The following is a 15468-nucleotide window of genomic DNA, read 5'->3' on the forward strand; positions in this document are numbered from 1 at the left end:
AACACAGAGACACTCTGTTTCCTAGGTAACTTGGGTACAGATTGAATTTCTCTCATATTATCTTTCTTCCAATATCATCTGTCTTATTTATTTTCACCCTCCTATCAGCTTTCTTAACAATTCTTCATGCTTTTGTGCATTTTTTTGCTGTTCTCTGTGACCTGTTTGTCCATTTGCATTCCTGAAGGGACTCATCCAAAGTTTCTCGTGTAACTTTCTGTGTTTGAACTTGTGTGACAGTTGAAATGCCAAATTGCTATTGCCTATTTTTGATACTCAAATTCCAGTGGATGATGGCTAGGTGTATAAATGACCTATAATTGCTTCTGAGTGTGAGACTGTTCCGAAATGACAGCACTGTCCTGCAGCACAGCAGGAGGAGTCCAACCTTCTACTGTTGCAGCTGTAGCTTTCTTTTGATCAGATCCTGCAAATCCTCCTCATTACAATTAATCATTTTGAAAGGTTGCTAAGACTGGGAAAACTAAGTTAAGAAAACTGCTTCTTTTTTTTTTTTTAAACTTTTAATGGCTTTCAGACATAACTGATTATTTGATCACAGCTTATTTTAAAGAAGCTTCTTGGGTACTTAGGAAAACAGGACTTGCTCATAAACCATATGCCTTTAATGTAGAATCAATGGGTTGCCTTTTCTAATGAGGCATTGAGTGCCTAATCATTTGCTTTTGTCACATACTTTTCTTTGTTTCCCTTGTTGGGGTTCAGTTGAGCCCTTCAACCTCATCCTGGTGTTCTCCCTGAATGCTTTTACAGATGTGAGTGTTGTGTGTTGGGCTTTTTTTTTAATCTTATCTGTGATCTGTGCAGATATATATTAAAGAATCATAGGGGTTTTCAACCTGTTTTTACTTATGCATCTAAATAATCAAATGAGAAGAAGTTTGGGGATCTAATCTCTGTGCTCAATTGTCCTAATGATCTTTAAGTCTGGTAAATACATAATTATTTAAAGATCAGTGATGGTTCTTATATTTATCATGTGATGATGAATTCATTATTAAACTCTGTACCAAGAGCACTGAATGTAGAAGCTGGTGAGCTACTTTTATATCTATCTGCTCATAATGTAAGTGGAAGATTTGAGATGTGGAATTGTTTTTTATCCCTTTGTAGATAAACGTTTAGTCTTTTGTTTTCATGTTTCCAAACAAATATTTTAAGTAGTAAGAAAAAATGATTATTTCAAATGTGAGGGAAGGAAGAAACAAACATTACTTCTCAAACATGCATAAGTAGCTATTGATTGCTTTAATGTCTTTTAGGCATATTTGCATAATACGTATGGCTTTGCATCTCTAATGCTTTTATCTTTGATTTAGTACAACTTTAGACGTGGCCAGTTCCCTGTTCCTCTGTTTCTGCCTTCATAACAGCATGTAGCAGTGGCACAGGACTACTCTGTGCATTGTTCAGTGCTTAAGAAACAGAAATTATACTTGCTGAGTATTTGCATAAAAATATTAAAAATTAATGCCTTTACTAATTAAAATGGGATCTCATTGCCTACTTAGCATCAAATGCTAGTCAGACTCACTGAGTTTGTTGAATCTGGCTTGCATACAGCGATGGTTACTTAAACACCTGCTCCTCCATTGCTTGCTGTGAATATTCACTTGTAGGTGAAGTGGTAGTGACGTGCCAGGAGAAGGTAGCAGCTTAAACAAATACAGAGTTTCAACATGTATTGATTCAAAAGAAATCACAGAAGTGCACATTTGGTTAGAAAAAAGCTCCATATGGTAGTTAACGATGGTCTATATGCCCTTTTCTAGCAGAAAACAATGTGAATAATATCTTCAGAGAAGATGAAAGTACTTGTATTTGATTTTGTTATTCTTTTTGTAAAGAAGGAAGAGGAAGAATGATCACGTCATGGTAAAACAGCTACAGAGAATTTTAATCAATAGAGTCCAGGTTTCTTCCCTAGCAGACTGATGTTTGTTAGTGGTTGTGTTTGGAATCTTTATCTTCCCTTCTGCCTTGGCTTGTTGTATTTTATATTCTGTGTGCATATGCTTTCAAAGTTTGATGCACAAAATCTTCAGTGCCAAAGAAGTGATAATTTGTTCAACAGAATCCTTTGTTAGGATGATCTTGGGATTCTTAACTTCCAAGTGACTATTTGAGTCTCTAAGCAAGCCACATCTTGGATTTAGGTCATTAGTTTTCTTTTTAATCTGTCAATCTCATCAAGCTGTTCCTTTTAAGCACTGCTTCTCTCGAAGGGCAACCTTTCTGGCTGTCCTTGGAGCAAGTTGTTTTAGACTAGACATGCAGCTTATTCCTCTGGATGATAACCTTTTGAAATGCTTGGCCTTCAACAGCACGCATTCTACAAGTTTTTTCTCTTCCTGCCTTTCTAAATAGGAAAGCAGTTAATGCTGTCTTCCATTTACTTGAACAGATGCGTTTCTGTTAATTCTCTCATAATAGTTCTCAGTTGGGCAGATTTTATGTATTTATTTATTGTTCCTACTTGAATGATATTTCAATAAGAGCAGAGACGTGGCAGCTAGTTGTGCGGTTGCTTTAATGAGCTGCGCTCTCCTGTCCATCCACCGATGGGCTGTAAATCATTGAAATATCTCCCTGGTAAGTAGTTAAAGCATATTTCATCTGAATTTCATTTTGTAATGCATTCATAAATGAACTGTACATTCCATAAGCATGTATGAATGCTATGGCAACAAGGCCTAGGTGACTTGAGAGAATTGTGTGCTATTCACTGAAGTAATGTTCTCACCCATCGGGCATTTGTAATGACAAGAGCCAACACTTCTTTTGGCCGTGTTTTCACTGAGACACATGTGCTAGTATTTTTGCTGACAGAAATACTTGTTTACCTCTTTAATCAAGATCTGCTCTGCCATTGCCTGTTCTTTTCCAATGCTAGATGGAGTAAGGTTTGTTGGATGTAAAGCTTGTTCAATATACATCAGGTACAGCTGTGTAGAAACTTTGCTGATGGAACATTGAGCACTGGTATAGTCTGATATAGACTATGACATTAGTAAGTTGTCTTTTATGTGCTTAAGGCAGGACTCAACCAGATTTGTGACAAAGAGACATGGCATTATAGTCTGTGCTCTGTGGAGGACACAGAGGCTGTCTCAGATTTAAGATGATGTTTTGGTTTTAGCATTGTGAATTGCAAACTCTCACTGGCTTCACAGAACCCAGGGCTGACACATCTCTGTTGAAAGGCTGGTCCTGCTGCGGTTTGGCAGTGAAGGTGAGCTGTTAACTTGCATTCCTATACTGATATTCTCAGTTTTGGTGAGAGAGAAAGTTAACTTTTTTCCCAGATGGGAGTTTATTCGTGTGCATTTATTCGTTTTATTCTAAAACTGGCAGCAGCAGTTCCTCAGGTGGCTTTGGTTGAAGCAGGATTTTCCCCACAAGTGGAAGGGGAAGGGGGAATTTGGCAATTAATAAGCTGTTGTTAATGTGTATGAAGATGAGGGCTGTTTATGCAGCAATTACAGCAATGATTCCTCCTGGCACTGTTCACATATACTCTCTGTGCTGTACATGAGGTCACCATACGCACTTATCTGGGTCACAGCTCTGCTGCCCAAGTTTCAGCCCCTCCAGTTTGCTGGTTGAATGCTGCTTAGTCACAGTGAACCTGGTGTTTTGTTCATTTTTTTCAATTTGTTTTATTTTCATGAGGTCCACAAGCCTTCAGAAGACCTTCCCATAGAGAGCTGGGAAGACTGTAGCCTTCAGTAGGCAGGTAGTGAGGGATTAGGGGTGCTACTCTCCCAGAACAGATGGTGGAAGATGTGCACCGACCTTAATGAGTTGAATAATTTAAGCAATCTTTTTCAAAGTCAGAGGAGTGAAGCTCCTAGGGCAATATTGAGGACTTTCCAAAGTACTTCATTTCTGAGGTAGAGGGGAATTCAGGCGGTGTATTCTGAGAAAAAGGACATCTTCCAGTTATTCTGGGGAGTCCTGAGAATAAATAGCTTAATAAAGGCTTCTTTTTTTTCTGGTGAGGTATGAGCTGGCAGTTGAACACCACTTCTTGCAGTAACAGCGCTTGCCCTGAAATCTTGTAGATGCTTCTCCAATAGTGCTTTATCAATACTTCTTTACCTACTCTAAGGAAGATTTGGAGGAAGTACTTTGTGAAGCTGGAAATTAGTGGAATTTTTATTTTTTCTGTAAGTTTTGGCAAGTGATTTAGCCTATCACCTGCTTATGTGTGATTACCATTCAGACAGCCACTGCCATTACAAAGAGAAGGCCATCATTCCTCTACTGCAGCTCAAACCAATTGATGAGAGTATCTAACTTAGGTGGCCAAGAGACCGTTTGGATGACAGAATTCTGCCTTGTTATAGGTAATGGAACTGCTGTGGCTGTACCACCTAATGCTTAAGGAATAGAATAGCTCAGGACTAAAGATATTCTGTTTCCCTTAGCTGAAGATGCTAAAAACCACAGTTATCTTAACTAGAAGATAGTTCTTCCCAAAACCTGTAGACAATACATTAATTTTTATGTGTAAACAATGGGAAATAATAAAACTTTCTGATCTGGAAGACTATTGGGACATTTAATTTATTAATATTTTAAAGCAGCTAAGATTATTTTGGTAGGAGTTTTCATCTATAACAACACCACTGTTTTGGTTTTTTTTGTGTTCTGTTTAAATGTCTAGTATCTGAGGATGTTGATCCGCAGAGATGATCATCTCTTGATTATCTTCTTGGAGGGTATATAAATTCCTTGAGCAGAAAATGAATTGTCTGTCAGCACTGTCCTTTTTTTTTTTTTTCCCATTTTGATTCTTCTCTTGCTTAGAAAAAATAATAAACTCAGAGAAATTAATTCTGAGCAGAATTTACCAGTAATCTGGTTTTCTAATGACTCATTGCTTCTCATTCACCTTTCATTCAGTGCAGATAAGAAATGAGTTTTGGAAAGCAGTTTTACAAGTGTCTGCATATAATGTGGAGAATTGGCTAGATGTATTGGCTAGACTAGCAATTAAATGACACTTTTGGATGCTGTGTTCAGGTAACTGAAAACATCAAATTGAAAATGGGAGACGTAAAGTATCTGTACAGCTCAGCAGGAAGGCAATTTAATACTCTTCATTTAAATATGCCTTTAGCTTTCACATCATCAGTTTTCAGTTTGGATTTTTTTGTCTCCTCCTACTGTATTGAAAGAGTTAATGGACAAAGTAGCAGTAGATATTGAATTAATAGTAGTAGTAGATATTAAACAAAGATGTGTGAATGGTAGCATCATAGTATGTGAGAATTAATGATTCCTATGCTCCTTGTAGAGGGAATTCAGGGTTTAAAATGGGTGCTGGACAAATGGGAGAGAAAGGAGGAGGAAGGAGCAAGACTTGATGCTGGGCTCTGTTGATATAACCTGATTAGGACAGTATGTGGTCTTTGTTAGTAAAGGTCACAAGAAGTACATAAAGCAGTGTTAAGCATTCATAGGAAAAAAAATGCTGCCATTGGTATACTAATATTGTCTGATCTAATTTATTTTATTTCCACTTCTATTAATATGACACACAAGCTCTTCAAGCCAAAGGCTTGAAGCTTGTCTTCCATAATGCTTGAGTTTTGCCTGGCATGGTGGGATATCTATCCATTGTTCAACTTATCATTTTGTAACAACCCAAATAATTATAATGGTGGAGTAATAAATGAGTAATAAGACTTTGTAAAAATAATATGCATTTGAGCTACTTGCAAGTGCTATATATCATTAATGGTCATCATTCCTGTTTCTGCTAACATTTTATTTATTATTGCCACTGTAACAAAAGTTATTTTATTTTATATGTTTTATTTCTCTTTCAGGCTCAAAATGCACAGCAGCTCCATGAGAGGATCCAGTCTTCTAGTATGGATGCGAAGTTAGAAGCTCTGAAAGACTTAGCCAACTACTCACGGGATGTTACATTTGCCCAAGAATTTATAAACCTAGATGGCATTTCTCTCCTAACACAAATGGTTGAAAGTGGCACAGAGTAAGTATTCCATTTGAATTGTAGTATTTTTCTATGAAATGTGGGTTGGCTCTCTCTTGTTTTGATTGCCTGAAGTATTTTTACATAGAACTTTTAAGATCGCTTAAAAGGAAAGATCTATATAGCTCTCTGCTGCTAGGAGAGTATATTCATTTTCAGTGAGAATGTATTATGTACTTCTAATTTTCCTTAACAGTGGGCTGGTGGGAGAAGGGTATGAGCAAAGTCACAAGTACCTACTATGCTGTAAAATACTGAGTAAGGATGTGGTCCTACTTTCTTCCCTTTGAAATTTATATATATAATTGACAGTGTCTTTAAATGGTGATATTTAAGTGATGTGTGAAGATTGTGTTTTAAATTCAATGTTTCTCGGAACACTGTAGAGTCTGTAACAGCAAAACTTAGTGTTAGCATCTTATTTCTATTTTTATTACTTTAATTCTGGCTAAGGTTTGTTAAACAATAATGACTTATTGAAATTGAGAGCTGACATCTGAGAATATTGTCTTTATGCTTTACCGAAACATCTTACCAATTTTCACCACTGGTGAAACTTTGAACTGTGGTTGAACCAGATGACTTTCTGTTGTCTTAATGTGGATGCTACTATCAGAAATGGATCAGATGAATTGTTGCACTATTAAATTATGTTTTAACAGTTAATTCTTCAAGTGGACTTTTGAATTCAAGTGAGAGTTTTTAGTGCATTGCAGTGTGAACTTCTGTTACAAGTGAAGAAATCAATAATTCCCTCACACTCTGCTAAGAGAAAGTAAATACTCTGAAAATAGCCTTCTGATTCATTGAGGGTATTCAGTCTTGTGGACTAGACATCAGAAGCCAGTTGCTGCAATCAGTCTAAATCTTTTCAAATGTGCTTGTGTTTCCTCAGGCTTGAGAAAGTGAATAATATAGGGAGTAAAGCAAAAAGTAGTGAATGGGCTTTGAAATATAATCATCTGTTATGATCTCAGCAAGATGTACTGGAAATTTGTCCCTACCCCCCAAAAAAATATCTGCAAGCTAGTTTGCTATTTTGGAAAATGTAAGAGCATACTTTTGCTATCACTGCCTGTTACGTTTACAGAGATCCATTGGACTTTGAATCCTCACTGCTTAACTCCAATGCTACACTGGAGTTACAGTATGTCCTGCTTTCATCTTTAGTGTCTTGGGTTTATGGTCTTATTTTTTGCAATTGTGTGGTCTGTGGGACATACTATGTTAATTTAGTATCTAGAAGCCTTTATTTCCTATACATTTGTCAAGTCATCTTATGTTCATATACTTTGTTTAAGGACCAAATTAAATTAAAACTAAAGATAGACTTAAGTTAGTAAAAGTACAAACTTAGGTCCACCACTTCCCAATGAACTAATACAAAATCATATGGAACGGCATGTGCAGAAATACCTGTAAAGATCACAAGCAATTTAAAAATCACTGTATCTGTAGTTCGTTTTGTCATAGATTTAGTTAAATGGCTTATTTGCTCCACTGCTGAAGGTGTTTAGATTACAGCATTATACTTTGTACTGAAACAAAAAACATTCTTTTTAAAATTTTTTAACATTTCTTTTAGCTCCATCAAGGCTAAAGCCCTCCTTACCCTTTGGGTGTATCTGTATTACTGTTTTGTAGTTGAGAGCTAGGCCAAGCTGCACCATACTGTTCTGGATTAAAAATAACATTTTTATGGAGGAAAAACTACTTTAACCAGCACTGATATTGAAAGAAGTACGCAGCAACTTGTCTAGTAACAATTCCTGCTGAGGGCACATGTTTTCGAGTACATAGGAGGCTGGTAGGCTGCACTAGTCCGTTGCATTACTATTGCTGTTTTTTAGAAGTGACTTTCATTTGGAGGAATTTCAGATTCTTCCTTTTAACTGGTTAATGTATCACCAAAGAGGCACTGATCAATCTGGTTGTCTAATCTATTTTTCAGCGTTTCTGCCTGCGTGGAGAAATGCTGTCTAGTTTAGGCAATGAACAAAGATGCAGACAGTAAAATATTTCCAGCATCTTCATGTGTTGGTGTGAGCAGTCAGTACTGACTGCAGGCATTTTCATGCTTACCAACCTAGATATTCTGCAGATTCTGAGTGGTCCATGCTTCTGTCTTTAACCAAGTCTCCATCTGTGAAGGGATACCACAAAAGTGTAGCATCCGTGCTACACTGTACATTCCATTACACTTCTGTGTTTTGCATCACTGTCTGATAAACATGTTTAACAGAACTTGAGGTTTAATGAAAGCAGCAAATCCTGATATCAAGAGATTCGGTAACTTAAACCTGCTGTGGTACTGCTGCTTCCCTTTCTGGTTTGACTTCAAGCTATTGATCCTGACCTGCTACTTTAGAGTCAGTCATTCATTGGACTTTTGATGTTTTAGCACATTAAGGTGATAGAGAAAGTACTTCCACAGAAGAATCCTTAATACAGCTTCTTTTTTTTTTTTAAACTTTGATTATTACAACAAAAAATCTTGTCAAAATGACCTGTGAGCAAACAAATTATGTGTGGGATGTAAGGAAGAGAAATACATGGAGAAGAGGGTTGAGCAAACAGCAGTCTTGAATGCTCTAGGCTAACAAGGAAAAGCAAATGGAATTAGTATAATGTCCTCGTATGTTCTCTAGTCCTGCCTTTGCTTGGCCCTGTTACAGTACTGTTAAGATGTCCCTCAAGATGCTGGCCAAACTGGATGGCCTGGCTGAAGGCTTCACACCATTAGGTCGTATGCTGGGCCTTCTGGGCTACGCTGCTGACCAGATTGTGGAAATGCTGCAGACCAAAAAGCTCTCTTTCCTTACCTTCCCTTCCCCATCCCAGTACTTGCCACTTTCTTTTCTCTAATGGTATTTTTAGCTGGCCATAGGCTGGCTTACCCAAATGATGATGTTAACATAATGCAGTGGGGGCAGTAGTGGAGGAAGAAGGAGCAGACAGGAGTTTGAGGAAAAGACAGAAACTTCTTTGGCTGTTTCAGAAGGCAGTGTATTTTATAACCGTGTATATCATTACTGTGCAGATATCTTACCCACCACTGAGTTACTGTTCAGTCAGCCTTGACTGAATGAGACTATGACTCAACCATGTAGCTGAGGAACCCTGACAGTTTGATGCTGCTATGTGTAGTCCAGCTGGTGCAGCTCCAGGCCCTCTTCTGTGCTAACCCTTGTTCTCCAGAGCAGCCCTTCTGCCTACCTTGAATTGATTCTGTTGTCTGGATATTTCACAAAGCCACTACAGCTTGTAAACTTGAGAAATATTCCCTTTGGTTTTGCATGGATTTCTGCTCTTTTGAGACTTGCAGCTACCAGGAAGGAAAAAGACATGAATAAATGCAGAAAAGATGTATGGGTTGGTTTGTTGGTTTGTTTGTTTGTTTTCCTCTTTCTTCCTCGTCTGCTCTGGTATTAGAGCCCAGCAATTGGCATAAAGTCTCTGAGGGATTGCAGAGGATGAGTCTGATGCTGTTCTGCGTGCAGCCTCTCTTGCGTGCTGTCCTGGCTGCTTGTGAGTTTATGCAGCTGAGGAGAGCCCTGTGTTGGAAGAGCCCAGGTTGAGTGAGGCCTCTGTTCATGGTGTGGTGCAGCTGTGCTAGAAAATGATGAATTTGGTTAATTCAAGCTTTATTCTCTATTTTCCCCAAAGGGGCAAACAGTGCTCATTAGAAGTACGATCATGCTCAGTGTAAGGTTGCTCCGAGGTTTGCTTTGCATGTGGAGCTCATGTTAGGGGCAGCTCTTAAGTTATAATTTGAGCCTGTAATTAAATTTTAGAGGGCAGCCACTGGAAATCAAGACTCCAGCTATAACTTTCAACAAGAGGCCTATGCTGTATTTGTAGTCGGCTTTATTTATTGTGCTACTTACTAATTATTTCAGTGAAGCTGATGCCTATAAAAGTATAGTGGCCAGAGCAAGGGAATGAAAGTCTTGAGTTTTTAGTATTTTGCTGGTGATGTTCCTTATGTTATATCCCTGAATACTGAAGGAAGCTAGAACGTATTAAAAAAATACATTTGTTGATAATGAAATTAAAAAATTAACAAACTGAGAGAGGTTTTTGTAGATTTTTTTTTAATAATTATTTTGCTTATATATCTATTTATTGTGTATCAAAACTGTTATCAATGCTATATGTAGCTACGATAATTTGGGTTAGGTCTCCTTGAGTGTCTTCTGCTTAGAGCAAAGGAACTGTAGGCATAGCGTGTGCTGGGACAAAGCCATAGGGATTGGTGGTGAGCAGATTGTAGGATGTGTGGGGCTCATGGGAATTTGACAGAGCATCTTGTCAATGTGGATATATTTATGTTATCAGAGAAGCAGCATGTCTCAGAAACTGTCCACATCCATCTTAATCTTGCTGGTTGAGGTGGCTCATTTTTGTTTTGCCTTCAGGCTCATTCTTGTTTCCCGAGTTGTGAGTCTCATTAGGCAATAAAAAAAAAGTTTGGTTTAGATTTATTTTTGTGGCTCATGTAACCTCTAAGTTATAGGAGAGACTGCAATACAAATTAAATCATGAAGAACAACTAACTGCTGATTTCTTTTTATAATTATCCATGATGTTGAATTTATTTCCTAGACTTGATGCATCCTTATCACAAAAGGGGTATGTATACAAACAGTTATTTTCCTTAGAAGAGACTTCTTCACAGATAGCTTTCCATAACATTCCTAGCACTAGTTTTCACTTGAAACCCAGTTCCTGCCTGTTTGAGGGAAGCTGAATATGCTGTATGGTTGGATGTATAGGTAGTGTAAAAGGGAAGAGTAGAAGCTATATTTCTTCTCCTCCCCTCCACAGAGTGCAATGCACTAAAAGGAGGGAGAAGGAAAGCAATGTTAGGGGCTCCTAAATACTGTACTGACTGATGAAAAATACATTCAGGAACCAAACTGGAAGAAATGATCATTTCTCTTTGCTACCCCATCTGAGATAATGTAGGTCACTCAGAGAGATTCCACAGTCTAGTCCAGAATTGATATTTTTGGAAAATTACAGCTGTATAGTCTTTCTGATGTTACAGACTAGTAAAGATGTGTTTCTTTCCTTGATGGATCAGGTGAGGTGTGTAACTGGAACAGAGTCAGCCTTCCTTAAAAGGCCAAAAAGAACCCACTGATTCCTTATAAAATAAGATAAGGAAAATATAATATAACCATAAATATTGGAAGACTGATGTAATGAGAGGAATCTGAATGTATTTTTGTCACTACCAGTATTAGTAATAATAATACTCATCATCATCTCCTGACTAGGAAGAAAAGCAGGAAGGCCTAAGCAGAATTTTCAGTGCTTTTTTTTTTTTTTTTTTTTGGCAGTGTTGCTGTCTCAGTCACTTGTCGTTTGGCTGAAATCATGGGCAGTTTTGCCAAAAAGCTGAGCCTAGCTGAGGCTATGCGAAGCCTGGCTGTCTTGACAGTAACCAGAATAATTTCTGTTGCTTTTGGGAAGGAAGTTCTTCAGGGATCTGCTTCATAGTTGTGGCTATACTGAGTAGCCGTATTGTAGCGCAGCAGTGTCATAGGAGTGTGCTGATTGATGCTGCTCAGACATGGTTCCACATTGTCTGGTTTTAATTTTAAGGGAGATGCAGCTGCTTAGTGCACAGATCAGAGGGGAAACACTTGCTTCAAATAGCGTTGGTTTTTGTCATCACGCTATTGAAACTACATCAGATTCAGGTAAACTTTTCAGTAAATGTGCATTTATATGGGTTATTTACTTCTCAGCTAAAATGGGTCATCTATTAAATGGACACATGCGGTTGTGGAGTTGGCTGCCCTACAACTGGACATCATCAAGATGGCAATTATGCATACCTTAAAGGACAAATCGTATTGTTCAGTGATATGCTAGCTCTTGGCTTGTCTTAGAGAGATAATGCTGTATACCAGTCTACTGGAAAATGGAATGCAGGTTGGAGTTATTCCGACTTTAACACACTTTTTGGGACAATTGCTCACATACCTGCTAATACGTTTTTCCATCCCAGTCTGATGAGTATTTCAGTACTGCTGTCAAAACACTTAAGCTGCCTTTGCTTGCAGCCACTTGTTCCTATCCTGCTTTGTCTGGAAAGTCATGCCAATACTATTTATTGCAAGACTGGAAAACTGGTCTGGATTATTAAGAGTAACAATAAGGTCTACTTTTAATAGAATTTCCCTTGACCCAGTTTAGCTCCCTTACTGAGCTCATCATGTTGCCCCAGAAAATAGTTACACAAGCGCAACTGTCAAAGTGGAAAATGATTTTCAGAAGACATGCACAATGCTAAGCTAGTCGGTCTTTGCTAAATGAAATAGTCCTTTTCTACCCTTCCCTGCTGCTCACTGCATAGTCCCTGCTCCCTCTTTTGATCATCTCAACACTTGGTCAGCTCCAATGCTCATCTGACTCCTTAGTGTGCCAATTCAGTTTGCTAATCCATTGGAAAATAAGCCAGCCAATGGAAGGAGGAAAATAATTTTTGGTTTTGACAGCACTGGGCTGTTAGGCACAGTCATTGCTGTGAATCTTCACCTGGAAGCACAGATTACTTAATCTGACATTGCTGCCAACGTGGATTCCCATCCAACAGGGACTTTGCAATCTTCATTTCTTAGCGCTTCTGTAATGTCGGGAGTGTGTGACCATTGTCTGTGAGCAGTATATAAAAATCAGGTTAAGCTGTTATTCCATTGTGGAGATATTAATGATGGGAGAATGAACCATCACACCTTTGGAAGGAAAATGAGGAGAACTGTTGCAGCATTCCTGCATTCCCCCCATCCTACATGGCTTTACTCCAGGATTCCTTTTCTTACTTGACTTGAGCTTAAAAATATTAGCATTTAAATGTCCCCAGATAAGTGTTGATTTCATCACCTTGTTGACAGAAACAAGGGAGAAGAGAGGAATCAGTAATGCTGGTTTTGGTTTGGCAACCACTTTTGTGAAATGTGATTAAAAAGAGAGATTCTGCAGTGGATTTATGTTTCCAAATATTCTTCAGAGTATCAAGGGGCAGACAAAACACATCAATTCATCTTATTTAAATTCCATATGAAAGTGTTTTTTGTGGTTTTTTTTTTGTTGTTTGTTTTGTTTTTTTAGGAATCAGCAAAAAATAGGAGGGAAGCTTAAAATCTCTGCTTCTGCAACTTTTCCAGAATGTTTTTGTCTCGAGTTGGTGGCTGTGAGAAGTGGGAGTGCTGCTGCACTCCTTCACACTTATTTTGCAGGCTTCATCCAAATAATACATTAACCCCCAGCCACAGCAATTCCCAGACTTTGTTTATGTGATAGCCACACCTAATGCAGACAGAATCCACAAATGAACTCCTTTGTATTTGTCTTCTTGTGGTTCTTAAATACTGCCTCTTACCCAGGACAGGGGCTTGTTTGCCTGAAAAGCAGTAACCAAATACGGATTTAATGTTGTTAACAGATCCTTCGTCCATTATCCACTCAGTTTTTGTTCTGTCCAGGAGGAAGATCTCATGCATTTCTACCTTTGCTAGTAATGGTCCTCACAAGGAACAGAACTGCATGGAAAACTTTTATCCTCAGTGGTATTGTTCTCCCTCTTTGCATGTATTTAAACAGTGCAGGTTCAGATGCTTGGTTGCAGCTAACTCCAGTGAGTGTGTACTGACTACAAAATCTTTAGCAGTTTCTCCCAGTGCAGACCAGCCTTTATTGTACAGTGTGCGTTACCCCAGATTTAGGATATCTTTGGTCATTGTACAGTGGGTTTTTTTTTTGCACATGAACAGGTAGAAGTTGATCCAGACAGGTTCTTGCTAAGCTGGTCTCAGCTGGAAGCCATTTTTGACAAAATGTAACCCGCAGTGCAGTTGTGAGTAAGATCTATATGGCTTGGGGAGGTCCAAAGGGAACTGCAGCTCCTTGGGATTCAGCCAGAAATGTATCACAAAGTTCCTCTGAGGCCAAACAGGGAAGGTATTACTGTAGCAAAATGTCTAATCCAGTAATTTGTCGTTAATGTTTATTTTGCATTATGTTGGCATTTGTTTTGTTACTTCTCCCTGTATTAAAATTGCTGTCTGCTTTTATGGCTTTCACCACTTCACGAATGCTAGTTAATTTAACCTCATAATGTTTGTCTATGGTTTTATTCACATCTGTGCAAGTGCAATTGAGAGACAGCTTCTAAAAAACTTATAGGCATCAAGTTCATTACAGTCTTTTTCTAGATCACCAAGATTTTAAGCATTATTGACCATGCCTATGATAAGTTACCCAGGAAGTATTTTGCAGAACTGGCTGGTTGCTACTGGGAGGAGTAGCAGTTGTGTATATACAGGAAGAAGAAATCTCATGGTACTTGTACTTGTTCCTTTCTAGATTGCCTTGCTGGAAGAGTTGGCTTGATTGCCACTTGAGCGTTAGCTTCAAGTGTGGTCTATGGGTAACCATGAGCAGAGTTCCTTTTATTAAAAGTTCTTCTATTGTAGGCCTTTAGTTTAATGATGGGATGAAAATAGCATGCACTCCTTTAGATAATGACCTCCACTAGTTCTGTGGTGAAATAAGTGCATCTGTAACCATGCACAATATTACTGCAGCATTTGATGTTTTTGATTGCTGCTCCTGTCACATGCACAAGGAACAGAGATTGGTAGAAATTGTTCGCTATAATATGATTATTTTTCCTCTCAAGTCAAAATGTACTTCATGTTGCTTCATCAGGAAAGACCTATATAATTAAATTTTCTCCGTATTTTCCTTTCATATTGTATATCTTTTCACCTCAAGTTAACTAATTGCCAGTTCGCTCAAGGTGGGGAAGGATTCTGCAAATGCTAAGAAAGACAATGTCTAAATGTTTTTGTTCTAGGATTAAGATATTTATTCTTTAATCCCTGAATTTAGTCATGGAGAAAATGTACCTGATTATAGCCTGTTGTGAACAATCTCCAGCAAAATTGTGCCTGCCTTTTGAAGTTCTACCAGTATACAAACACAACTCTTTTTTCTCTTTGATGTCAGAAAGACACAGAACCAATTTTGAATTTACTTGCCACTTATCTTAGAAGGATGCAATGAAATTTTGTTGGCATGTGCTGCATGAGGTTGCTTGGATGCATGCATACTTGGGAGCTGACAAAACACATTTGGGATGTTGTTCTTGTTATGGTTTTGCATAGTCTCCTGCAGCAAGGAAGCAATCCCTTGGCAAAAGCACAGCAAGGACATTCTGCTCAATTTGGGCTCTCTTATTACATGTAATACTTAGAGCTATTATGTTACTAAAGCATATTGAGGGGGAACTTTCTCTCCTTCTTACAAATGTATGATTCTCATGTTTCTTGTTTGCTGTCATTAGTACTAGCTACACAGATATCTGGGGCAGAAGAAAAAAAAAAGAAAAAAGAAATCCAGTAACAAAATCGTGTCATTTTTCTAAT

At 38.1% G+C, this 15468-nt stretch overlaps 1 protein-coding gene across 3 annotated transcripts in view; it reads left to right on the forward strand.

The window, feature by feature from the left end:
- The window catches only part of ELMO1 (engulfment and cell motility 1), a 291509-nt gene that overhangs the window by 74547 nt on the left and 201494 nt on the right, over nt 1-15468 (forward strand). For all 3 annotated transcript variants that reach the window (XM_010713028.3, XM_019616661.2, XM_010713029.3), the window contains one exon: nt 5859-6028. In XM_010713028.3, coding sequence (XP_010711330.1) covers nt 5859-6028 — 170 coding nt within the window. The remainder of the gene's footprint in view (nt 1-5858; nt 6029-15468) is intronic.

The sequence above is a fragment of the Meleagris gallopavo genome, chromosome 6 (assembly GCF_000146605.3).
Source record: "Meleagris gallopavo isolate NT-WF06-2002-E0010 breed Aviagen turkey brand Nicholas breeding stock chromosome 6, Turkey_5.1, whole genome shotgun sequence".
Lineage (NCBI taxonomy): Eukaryota > Metazoa > Chordata > Aves > Galliformes > Phasianidae > Meleagris > Meleagris gallopavo.